The sequence below is a fragment of the Lathyrus oleraceus genome, chromosome 3 (assembly GCF_024323335.1).
Source record: "Lathyrus oleraceus cultivar Zhongwan6 chromosome 3, CAAS_Psat_ZW6_1.0, whole genome shotgun sequence".
NCBI lineage: Eukaryota > Viridiplantae > Streptophyta > Magnoliopsida > Fabales > Fabaceae > Lathyrus > Lathyrus oleraceus.
Genome location: NC_066581.1, coordinates 185716019 through 185729565, shown reverse-complemented (window position 1 = coordinate 185729565; position 13547 = coordinate 185716019). Strand labels below are relative to the sequence as shown.

At 32.2% G+C, this 13547-nt stretch overlaps 2 protein-coding genes across 2 annotated transcripts; both read left to right on the top strand.

The window, feature by feature from the left end:
- Positions 1-7066: 7066 nt before the first annotated feature.
- Positions 7067-8146, top strand: LOC127130331 (uncharacterized). Its single transcript, XM_051059359.1, has one exon. It carries the CDS (start codon positions 7067-7069, stop codon positions 8144-8146), a length of 1080 nt encoding a protein of 359 aa, XP_050915316.1.
- Positions 8147-10390: 2244 nt separating this feature from the next.
- Positions 10391-10870, top strand: LOC127130330 (uncharacterized). Its single transcript, XM_051059358.1, has one exon. It carries the CDS (start codon positions 10391-10393, stop codon positions 10868-10870), a length of 480 nt encoding a protein of 159 aa, XP_050915315.1.
- Positions 10871-13547: the final 2677 nt, after the last annotated feature.

Below are 13547 nucleotides of genomic sequence, written 5' to 3'. Positions count from 1 at the left end.
AGTGAAATATATTTTTTTGATTTTACAAAAATCTCATTATTATAACCTGTATCTTTCTGAATCAGAACAAATTAGAACACAACAACAATAAATTTGTAAATCAAACCAAATCGACAACTATTATGAACCAAAAATATGTATTATTATATCAAAATAAAAATGGCACCAAATGACATACATTTTACACATAATTACATCAAACAAGTAAACAATCAACATATAAAATCATTGTGCACTAGATTCATTATTCTGAAGGAAGCAAGATGCACAACGTGATCAGACGTCTTTTGGGGTCTTGTCTCTAAGCACCTATAATTTCAAATAATAATACTTATTAGTATAACATTAGTTGGACATATATATAAACTCTTATGAATTATAACAAACAATAATTTATGAATAAATAATAAAAAATATTTCCTTATTAGTTTTCCTATATGCCTTTTTCATGATCATAACAAATATCATGCACATCATCTGTATCAACTTCTTCATATAAAGTAAGCACACGTGTTTTGAAATAAGGGGTCACAAGAATATCAAATTTTAAATCTTAATTTTCATCACTATAAGGAATTTGTTTTCCTTGGAGAACAAATGATCATCTTTTGTCAGAAGGCTCAGTAAAATAAAATACTTGTTTTGCTTAGGATGCCATGATGAATGGTTCACTCCTATAAGTTTCCTTGTCAAGGTCAACCCGTGTGAATTATAACTCATCATTTTGTACATCAATGTTACTGTCAATCCACTTGCACTTAAATAAAATCACTTTGAATAGAACATAATCAATCTCCCAAATCTCTTCAATGACCTCAAGTACGGTCTAGAGGCCATTATAAGATTATTATCTTTGGAACTAGAGAAGTGCATGTATTCAGCTTCAACCATAACCCTACTATTTTTCATTATACTATGATCATCATTTAATTTTGTATAAAATTAAAATGTACTAATGTTAATCCAAGTTACTACATTAAATTTAGTTATGTATGACATCCATTTAATTCTCTCAGAGGCACTCCCATCATTAGAAATCCTTTAATTAAACCAATTTATGAAACTTTTATTATGCTCTTTAAACCACCATTTCTCACTCATCCGGTGGAATTTTTCCTTGATAAGTCTTTTATGTGCAGATAAGTAAGACTGAACTTTATCAATATTATTCAATATATATATATATATATATATATATATATATATATATATATATATATATATATATATATATATATATATATATATATATATATATATATATATATATATATATATATATATATATGTGCGCTTGAAGAAATACAACTTGAGCCATTGACTTAACACTTAAACCTTGAGTACCAATACCTTCATATCTTCCATCATGACATCATGACGAGACTTTGGAATTTCTACATAGTCTGCTTTTGACAAATACTTTGAACACAACTCAACAGCTTCTTTTGTGATGTACCTTTCAACGATCAAAACTTTTAGAAGGCAATGGTTCTTTGTATACCCTTTAAATATCTACATGTATCTCTCTATTGGATACATCCACCTTAAATAATTTAGACCATAAAATATGATTTCCTCTTACTAGATGAATAATTAAGGGAACCATAATTTAAAAAAATGATGGAGGAAAATACATCTCCAATTGGCACAAGATTATTGCAGCCTCATCTTCCAATTAATCTAACAATTTTAAATCAAATATTTTATTGCATATAAAATTATGAAATAAGTAGCATAATCAAGTTATAGTTAACCTTTCAGTTTTGTTAAGATGTCACAGATAGCTACTGGTAAAAGTTGTTGCATCAAACCATGACAATCATGAGAATATAAGCCAATTAACTTGAGATCTTTCATTGATACAAGTTTCTTGATGTTTGATGTGTACCCTTGGGGAACTTTGATATCATGCAAACACTCATAAAAACATTTTTTTTCTTTTAAGATAAAGTGTGACATGTCGGAGGCAAACATGTTATTTTTCCTAATTCTCCTAGAGCCAAATATTGTCGTATACTCATCACCACCATATATATATGGGAATTCTTACCATATTTTTTCTTGCCTTGAATGCTTAGAAGTGTTTCAATCAAACTACCACACACATTTTTTTCTACATGCATCACATTAAGACATTGTCTTACACCGAGGTTAGACCAATATGGAAGATAAAAAACATCGACCTCTTTTTACATATATTTTTCTCACGGGGCCTTTTTGGTTCTTTCTGAAAGACAACATTAGTGTGTTGTTGTCATTTATAAAGTTCCTCCCTGCTAAAGGCTTAGGGCCGATATCAAACTCTTGCTCTCCATTAAAAGTCTTCCTCAATCTACGATATGGACGATTGGGTTATAGAAATTTATGATACCAAAAGTAAAGAGACTTTTTTCCATACTTAATTTGGTGGAAGAACGTATTAGATTCACATATATAACAAACTTTATGCCCTTTTAAGCTATATCTAGATAAATTACAATATACATGAAAGTCAATGATTGTGCAAAATAACATGGCACATATCTTAAACTTCTTACTTGAATATGTAACATCCTAATTTTCCATACCTTAACTAATATATATGATTATAATTGAGACTTTAACATCGCTAATTATTACAAACTAAACATTGAAACTAGCAGCTATAATAATTAATTTATCAACTAATTACTCTTTATTTTATTATTAATATTATTATTCAATTTGAATATCATCGTTTTATTTTACAAACTAAACTTTGAAATTAGTCATTTAAATACTTAATTTTAAGTTAATTAATTATCCATATTATTTTTATTATTATTACTTTTGTTATTATATTATTTGATGTTATTTGATTTGAATATCACTATTTTACTCTAGAAACTAATAGTAAATAAAATAACCTTAAGTTAATAAATGTATTAAATAATTATCCTTGTTATTATTATTATTATTATTATTATTATTATTATTATTATTATTATTATTATTATACTTATCCTTTCATTTTATAAAAGAAATATATTTTATTTTTCTATTAATATTCTACATGATCATATGTCATGAAATAGTAGAAAAATCAAACTTTCATACATTTCTCACCGACTATTTTCACAAAGTCATATTAGAACATCTATAAAACTATTCATGCAAGACTTGTAAATATTTGATAAAAACATATTTACTAGCAAGAGTTGAAAAGTTAGAAAGCATGGGCAAAAGGAGATAAATTTACATTATTTTAATACCTTACAACTAGTATAAATAGGGGTCTTTCTCACCCCATTTTCATTCATTCATTCACAAATCATCTTTCTTACCTCTTTATTTCCTTCTTTCTCTAGTTTCTTCATAGAGAAATATTAGTTTTAGTTGTCGAAGTTTTCACGGTGTCGGTTTGTAGTTTTTAGAGTTATTTTGGGGTCAAAGTTTTAAAAGAGTTTGATACGTCAAAGTTATGCTCAAATCATTTTCATAAGTAACCGGTAAGTCGTTATAATTTAATTATTTTAATTATTTTATTTATATAAAGGTTATTTTAAGATTTCGATTTAAATTTTCGTTCAGACGTCGAGATATTGAACTTATAAAGTCCAAGATAAATTTTACCATTTTAAGTTGTTATAATGCCCAAGTATTATTATAAAATTAAAATGTTATTAGGAATACACTCTTGATAATTTTCTAAAATAAACAAATCCAAACGGGAGTATAGTCTAATTTATCCTTGAATTTAATAACGATTTAAATATAGTGAAGGTTATGATTAAATATTTTAAATAAATAAATATTTTAATTTTTAACGGGATTATGTTTATTTAACCGTAAATCATATTCTAATCATTTTATAAATTTCGTACAATTCAACGGTTATTGTAAATTAGATTCTGGGCAAACATCAGAGAAAACGTTCGTGGACTTTCAACAACGATCAACAACAAAAGGTGGGGGCAAGGTCTCGTATACGTTGGGACGGTTAGCGTAAAATAACTTAATATATATATGTGTGTAGTGGTGACCCAAGCCCTACCAGCGATAAATAAGTAAGGAGAGGCTATTCTCGAATAATGATTTTCCCAAATCACTAAGCGAGGTTATGCCGATCTTAATTATTTATCATAAGAATGATCTATGACAATTTGAAGTTGTATTGTGCTTACATTGTTTGATTAATTGTCTAATTGTTTATTTTATTTATACTTGAATGATTGTGATTGATAGACTAAGAAAATGATCTATTAAGGAGAGAAACAACAACATTGATTAGATATTTAGTGTTAGATCCCCAATGGAATAAAGGAAGTTGGATACATTGAGTAGTTGTATTCGGTTGGGTTCTGGCTAAGGAAAAGACTTGGTCGACCATGTCCTTTACGGTCCACCTCTCTTACCTGAGAAGTCAACCATACATTATTCACTGTATAAACTGAACTAGTTATATAGAGATAAGGATCACGTCAAGGAGAAATAGACAAGACATTTAATGGATTTGGCACTCAACCGAGGTAATTAAATAATAACTATGACCTGAAAGATTGATACGATATTTCCCAAATATTAACTAAATACTTATGGTTGAGAGTTGCTACAAGATGGTTGAGTGATCATATAGACCTGCATTGAGGAATGTGTAAGTCCACTGCCGTGCGGTATGGGACGTACGAGATTGATCAGTCGCCTACAATCCCGACGGGGATTATTATTTATGCATGCTAGGCAAGACGAGGGTCTTGGCCTGAATCCTCAGGGACGATCGACTTATAACACCTGGACTCCATGTGAAGTTAGGTAGCGTAGCTCTTGGTAATTGGGAGTACGTTGGTGGCATGTGGTCTTGTGATATCTGATCTTGGTAAATGGGATAGGTATCCTTGACAGTGTTTAGTGGCCTGAGTCAGCATATAGTTCAGGGATGCATTAGAATAAACACTTATAGAGTATAGGTAAATATGGGATAAAGATACGCTTGTTCGAATAATTATGGTTGTCATATATATATATATATATATATATATATATATATATATATATAATATATATATATATATATATATATATATATATATATATATATATATATATATATATATATATATATATTACTATTTTACATCCTATTCCCACTTTTAAACTTGTACGTAAATCTTAGCCCTGTATTCTTTTTGTCTTGCATCTTTGGATTGATCTATGACGATCAGGCGACGAGCTAGACCATTTAGAAGGGAAGGCTATGGAGTGATAGATTACGATAATGTCAAGGTTGAAGGTTGCTAGCGTTTTGTCAAACGCTTATCACATCGTTACTACTACGTAATATTATATACAGTCAGTATACGTGTCAGTCCTGTTGGACTTAGGAGGTCCTTATGTTAAGCTTTCTTTTGATTTTCTTCATGTACTTTTATTTTAAGTTTTATCTATGTGGCAAGGCCACTAGTATTAACGGTGTCAAACTTTATGTAAAACATATTTGAAGCATATATATGTGAAGTAGTATATCTTAATTAATTCAGTCTTGTTATTTAAAAAAGAATTGTATTTTATTTTAGAATTTCACTAATGGGACATAGGCTGTCTCATTTAATGGTATCAGAGCTGGTCGATTCAGCTCGGACCGTAAGTGTCTAGAGTTATGCTGACTGTATCAAGTTGGATTCCAAACAGGATGATAACTTTTCTTTTGTGCGTTGAGTCTTCCTCTTGATAGCCTTCTAATATACTGATCTAGGAAGCGTCTTTAACACACTTAACTTATTCTTCTTTCTTTTTCCCCCAACGGTCACAAACCCAACGGTAACGTAACAGACACTTCACAAAATTCACTATATAAATACTTCACACCTATTCATTCTTTTCATATCAATTTCAAAGTACTTATCCATACCTTTCAAATGGATAAATGTTTTCTTTTATTCATCACACTTCTTGTCATTATCTTGTTTCTTATTGGTATTATCAAGCATGAAGAATTAGGTAAAGATTTCTTAGCAATAATGATAATTATAGTGTTACCATTACTAGTCTTAGCTTGGTTTATTAATAGAGGTTTTTAAATGAAACATGGTCATGGTTTTTGTAATCGTTGTTATTGAATAAATTGATATGATTTTGTTTATACACTAAATATTGATTATCTTTGCCAAAATTCTAGATATAATCATAACTAACGTTAAGCATTAATTCAACATATTAAACATAACATTGCATGTGAGAGAATTGACAAAATCCTTATCGATGAATCATTCATTAGGATATAAATATACATATTTATTATGTTCTTTATGTCTTGTGGATGATTGAACCTAATAACTTATCCTTTTCAGAAAGTTATGGTTCAGAACGCCAGAAACGTGAGGCGTGGTAGGAGTGCTGGTAGAGGCGCTAGTAGAGGTGTAGGTAGGAATGTGAGTGGTGAAGCTACTCCCGAAGGGGTAGCTAACATCCCCATAGGACGAGAAGATCATTCCCAAACTAGAACGAACTCTCAAGCTGACACTCGAGATGTTCGTGAACTTGTTGCGGTTGTGTTAGTTCAAACACAACAAAATGCTCAAATCCTGCAAATCACTCGTGATCATAAACGTTTTCAGCAACAGCAAAGAGAAACTGTGCATGAAGATACGGGATTGAACTCGTTTCTGAAAGGTAAACCACCACAGTTTGGTGGTGACTTTAATCCGGAGGGTGCTGAGAAATGGTTGCAAGAGATAGAGAAGATATTCTCTTTCACTCACTGTAGAGAGAATAGAAGAGTCGGTTATGCAACATTCATGCTGACAGGCAATGCTGAAGCCTGGTGGAGAGGAAAACATAGTTTATTGGAAGAGGAAGGAAGAGAGATCAATTGGATCTTGTTCAAAGAAGAATTTTTGGGGAAGTATTTTCCAAAGCTATGTAGGAAAGAGAAGGAGAGAGAATTCCAGAACCTGCGTCAAGGTATGAGGGAGAGTATACTAGGAAGTTTGAATCCTTGCTAAAGTATTCTGAATTTTACCACTTGCATCCAAGGGAAGAATGGATGTGTGAAAAGTATCAAGATGGATTGAAATATGATATCCAGAGGGCGGTTCTACCTCTGCATATTATGCGCTTTGGTGAGCTGATAGAAAGATGTTTGGAGTTGGAAGGAATTGACAATAGGAAGAATCAATATGGATCAGGAGTACCAACCCGAAACAACAATCACAAGGGCCATTTTAACCGAGGCCATGGAGGAAGGACCCAACAAGGGGGTAGGCCATATCAAAGGCCTACACCATATCATAACCAGGATTCTAGGAGGTTAATGTTCAAGTGTTACAGTTGTGGAGGGGCACATCTTAACAAAGATTGTCCAAATAGAAATATTGGAGCTTGTTTTTGTTGTGGTCAGAAGGGCCATTTTCTCAAAGATTGTCCCCAAGGACAAAACCAACCAACAAGCCAGAAGAGCATCCTAATAAACAATAACAATGTAGGGAGAGCAAGGAACGAAGGCCCAAATGTTGGTCAAGGACCTCAGAATCAGAACAAGCCAACCATAGGAAGAGTATTTGCAATTAGAGGAGCTGAGATCTCAAAGTCAGATGGGTTAATCCAAGGTATGTGTCTAATTGGAGATAAGTTGGTATCAGTATTATACGATTCAGGAGCTACACATTCATTTATATCTACATCTTGTGCGGAAACTCTGGGATTTGAAATTGTTGATCTCAACTATAAGTTGACCATTTCAACTCCCTCGGGAGAAAGAATGGTAACTTGTTCAGTATGTGCAGACCGCCCTGTAATTTTAGAAAATAGAAGATTCTTAGTAGATCTTGTAGTGCTCCCGTTAAAAGACCTAGATGTCATCTTAGGAATGGATTGGTTATCAGCCAACGATGTAAACTTGGGGTGCAAGAAGAAAATTTTAACGTTTGGAGAAGATAGTGGAGAAGTCATAAAGGTGGAAACTCTCACCCAAAAATTTATGATGTTATTCTCTATGTCAGAAGGAGAAACCCCTAGTGTTGAAAATCTTCCAGTGGTCTGTGAATTCCCAAAAGTTTTTCCAGAAGAGGTTCCAGGTTTACCACCGGTTAGAATAGTGGAGTTTTCTATAGACTTGGTTCCAGGCACTGGACCAATTTCTATATCTCCTTATCAAATGTCACCCTCAGAGATGGCTGAGTTAAAGAAATAGTTAGACAAGATATTAGAGAAGGAATTTATTAGACCGAGTGTATCGCCATGGGGAGCTCCAATCTTGTTTGTTAAGAAGAAGGATGGTTCTTCTAGACTTTGTGTAGATTACAGACAACTTAATAAAGCTACTGTAAAAAACAAGTATCCTTTGCCTAGAATCAATGACTTGATGGACCAGTTAAAGGGAGCATCGATATTCTCGAAGAATGTCTTAAAGTCTGGATATCATCAAATCAGGGTGAAGGAGGATGATATTCCAAAAACAGCTTTCAGATCCCATTATGGACACTATGAGTACTTAGTAATGCCATTTGGTTTGACTAATGCTCCAGCAGTATTCATGGATTACATCAATAGGATCTTTAGGTCATACTTAGATCAATTTGTTGTAGTTTTCATTGATGACATTTTGATTTATTCCAAGAATGAGGCAGAGCATGAAGAACATTTGAGAATTGTGCTACACATATTAAAGGACCGCTAATTGTAGGCGAAATTCTCGAAATGTGAATTTTGGTTGAAGGAGATACAATTTCTTGGTCATGTTATTAGTAAATAAGGTATTGCAGTAGACCCGAGTAAAATTGAAGCAGTAACAAAGTGGGAAAGTCCAAAGAATGTTGGTGAGATTCGAAGTTTTCTTGGACTAGCTGGATATTATCGGAGGTTCATTGAAGGTTTCTCAAAGATCGCTTTGCCTATGACTCAGCTAACGAGGAAGGGTAAGAACTTTGAATGGACAAAAGAGTGTGAAGAAAGTTTTCAGAAGTTGAAGGAAAGATTGACTTCATCACCAATACTCATCTTACCAGACCCGTTAGGAAGATTCGATGTGTATTGTGATGCGTTATACCAAGGTCTTGGTTGTATGTTGATGCAAGAAAGGAAAGTGATAGCTTATGCATCAAGACAGTTGAAGGTGCACGAGAGAAACTACCCAACTCACGACTTAGAGTTAGCAGCAATTGTGTTTGCCTTAAAAATTTGGAGGCATTATCTTTATGGATCAAAGTTCACTGTGTTAAGTGATCACAAAAGCCTGAAGTATTTATTTGATCAGAAAGATCTAAACATGAGACAAAGGCGTTGGATGGAATTTTTAAAGGAGTACGATTTTGAGTTACAATATCATCCAGGAAAGGCCAATGTTGTAGCAGACGCCTTGAGTCGAAAGACACTTCATGTGTCTGCAATGATGTTGAAGGAAGAAGAGTTGATTAACCAATTTGTGGATTTAAACTTAGGAGTACATCATAGTGAAGGAAGTATGTTCATAGGCACTATTGTCGTGTCTAATGAATATCTAAAATGGATCAAAGATGAACAACAACTTGATGACCAATTAATGAATATAAAGGAAACTATCAAATATGGTCAAAATGGGGATTTTAACATAAGGAGTGATGGAAATCTAAGGTTTGGAGAAAGGTTGTGTATACCTCAAAACTAAGATATTAGAAAGTCGATCTTGGAAGAAGGCCACAAAAGTAAGATGAGTTTTCATCCAGGAGCCACAAAGATGTATCAAGATTTGAAGAAAATGTTTTGGTGGTTTGGAATGAAGAAGGATATAGCAGAGTATGTTCATAGTTGTTTGATATGTCAGAAGGCAAAGATTGAACATCAAAGGCCAGCTGGATTATTACAACCTTTAGACATTCCGGAGTGGAAGTGGGATGGAATAGATATGGATTTTGTAACTGCTTTGCCCAAAACTCAGAAGAAGCATGATGCAATTTGGGTAATCATTGATAGGTTGACAAAGAGTGCACATTTCATTCCCATCAACCAAACGTTTAGCTTGGAGAAACTAGCTCAGATATATGTAAAGGAAATTGTTAGATTACATGGGATACCTACAAGTATAGTCAGTGATAGAGATTCCAAATTCACATCAAAGTTTTGGCGTCAGTTGCATTTAGAGCTAGGAACCAAACTAAGGTTAAGTTCAACTTATCATCCCCAAACAGATGGCCAATCAGAAAGGACAATTCAGTCGTTAGAAGATCTGCTAAGAGCGTGTACTCTTGAACACAAAGGAAGTTGGGATGAGTTCTTACCATTGATTGAGTTTACTTACAACAATAGCTTTCACTCAAGTATTGGCATGGCTCCATATGAAGCATTGTATGGACGGAGGTGTTGAACGCCTTTATGTTGGTATGAAGTTGGAGAAAATAAAATATTGGGTTCAGAATTTGTGCAACAAACAACAGACCAGGTTAAACTTATTAGAGAAAAGATGAAAGCTGCACAGGATCGTCAAAAGAGTTATAGTGATAAAATGAGAAGACCTTTGGAATTTGAGGCAGGAGATCACGTGTTCATTAGGGTAACTCCTAGAGCGGGAATTGCACGAGCAATCAAAACTAGGAAGTTAACACCAAGGTTTATTGGGCCTTTTCAAATTCTACGACGGATTGGACCTGTAGCATACCACATTGCTTTGCCGCCAAACCTGTCTAATCTTCATGACGTATTCCATGTATCACAACTAAGAAAGTATTATCCTGACCCTTCACATGTCATTGAGCTTGAAAGTGTGGAACTTAGAGATAACCTAGAATATGAGGCTTTACCTGTCAAAATTTTAGATCATCGAATTAAGGAACTTCGTGGAAAGCAGATACCATTGATTAGAGTTGTGTGGGATGATGTAACTGGTGATTCTACCTGGGAAGGAGAAGAGGACATGCGTCAAAAGTATCCACATATGTTTTAGGTACGTTAAATTTCGAGGACGAAATTTCTTTTAAGGGGGGTGGTAATGTAACATCCTAATTTTCCATACCTTAAATAATATACATGATTATAACTGAGACTTTAACATCGCTAATTATTACAAACTAAACATTGAAACTAGCAGCTATAATAATTAATTTATCAACTAATTACTCTTTATTTTATTATTAATATTATTATTCAATTTGAATATCATCGTTTTATTTTACAAACTAAACTTTGAAATTAGTCATTTATATACTTAATTTTAAGTTAATTAATTATCCATATTATTTTTATTTATTATTACTTTTGTTATTATATTATTTGATGTTATTTGATTTGAATATCACTATTTTACTCTACAAACTAATAGTAAATAAAATAACCTTAAGTTAACAAATGTATTAAATAATTATCCTTGTTATTATTATTATTATTATTATTATTATTATTATTATTATTATTATTATTATTATTATACTTATCCTTTCATTTTATAAAAGAAATATATTTTATTTTTCTATTAATATTCTACATGATCATATGTCATGAAATAGTAGAAAAATCAAACTTTCATACATTTCTCACCAACTATTTTCACAAAGTCATATTAGAACATCTATAAAATTATTCATGCAAGACTTGTAAATATTTGATAAAAACATATTTACTAGCAAGAGTTGAAAAGTTAGAAAGCATGGGCAAAAGGAGATAAATTTATATTATTTTAATACCTTACAACTAGTATAAATAGGGGTCTTTCTCACCCCATTTTCATTCATTCATTCATTCACAAATCATCTTTCTTACCTCTTTATTTCCTTCTTTCTCTAGTTTCTTCATAGAGAAATATTAGTTTTAGTTGTCGAAGTTTTCACGGTGTCGGTTTGTAGTTTTTAGAGTTATTTTGGGGTCAAAGTTCTTCTAAAGTTTTAAAGGAGTTTGATACGTCAAAGTTCTGCTCAAATCATTTTCGTAAGTAACCGGTAAGTCGTTATAATTTAATTATTTTAATTATTTTATTTATATAAAGGTTATTTTAAGATTTCGATTTAAATTTTCGTTCAGACGTCGAGATATTGAACTTATAAAGTCCAAGATAAATTTTACCATTTTAAGTTGTTATAATGCCCAAGTATTATTATAAAATTAAAATGTTATTAGGAATACACTCTTGATAATTTTCTAAAATAAACAAATCCAAACGGGAGTATAGTCTAATTTATACTTGAATTTAATAACGATTTAAATATAGTGGAGGTTATGATTAAATATTTTAAATAAATAAATATTTTAATTTGCAACGGGATTATGTTTATTTAACTGTAAATCATATTCTAATCATTTTATAAATTTCGTACAATTCAACGGTTATTGTAAATTAGGTTCTGGGCAAACATCAGAGAAAACGCTCGTGGACTTTCAACAACGATCAACAACAAAAGGTGGGGGCAAGGTCTCGTATACGTTGGGACGGTTAGCGTAAAATAACCTAATATTTATATATATATAATATATATATATATATATATATATATATATATATATATATATATATATATATATATATATTATATATAATATATATATATATATATATATATATATATATGTAGTGGTGACCCAAGCCCTACCAACGATAAATAAGTAAGGAGAGGCTATTCTTGAATAATGATTTTTTCAAATCACTAAGCGAGGTTATGCCGACCTTAATTATTTATCATAAGAATGATCTATGACAATTTGAAGTTGTATTGTGCTTACATTGTTTGATTAATTGTATAATTGTTTATTTTATTTATACTTGAATGATTGTGATTGATAGACTAAGAAAATGATCTATTAAGGAGAGAAACAACAACATTGATTAGATATTTAGTGTTAGATCCCCAATGGAATAAAGGAAGTTGGATACATTGAGTAGTTGTATTCGGTTGGGTTCTGGCTAAGGAAAAGACTTGGTCGACCATGTCCTTTACGGTCCACCTCTCTTACCTGGGAAGTCAACCATACATTATTCATTGTATAAACTAAACTAGTTATACAGAGATAAGGATCACGTCAAGGAGAAATAGACAAGACATTTAATGGATTTGGCACTCAACCGAAGTAATTAGATAATGACTATGACCTGAAAGGTTGATACGATATTTCCCAAATATTAACTAAATACTTATGGTTGAGAGTTGCTACAAGATTGTTGAGTGATCATATAGACCTGCATTGAAGAATGTGTAAGTCCACTTCCGTGCGGTATGGGACGTACGAGGTTGATCAGTCGCCTACAATCCCGACGGGGATTATTATTTATGCATGCTAGGCAAGACGAGGGTCTTGGCCTGAATCCTCAGGGACGATCGACTTATAACACCTGGACTCCATGTGAAGTTAGGTGGCGTAGCTCTTGGTAATTGGGAGTACGTTGGTGGCATGTGGTCTTGTGATATCTGATCTTGGTAAATGGGATAGGTATCCTTGACAGCGTTTAGTGGCCTGAGTCAGCATATAGTTCAGGGATGCATTAGAATAAACACTTATAGAGTATAGGTAAATATGGGATAAAGATACGCTTGTTCGAATAATTATGGTTTTCATATATATATATTCCTATTTTACATCCTATTCCCACTTTTAAACTAGTACGTAAATCTTAGCCCTGTATTCTTTTTGTCTTG

Bases quoted from the DNA above. Each gene is read 5' to 3' on its own strand.
- LOC127130331 (XM_051059359.1), top strand. From the start codon at position 7,067: ATGCGCTTTGGTGAGCTGATAGAAAGATGTTTGGAGTTGGAAGGAATT.
- LOC127130330 (XM_051059358.1), top strand. From the start codon at position 10,391: ATGAAAGCTGCACAGGATCGTCAAAAGAGTTATAGTGATAAAATGAGA.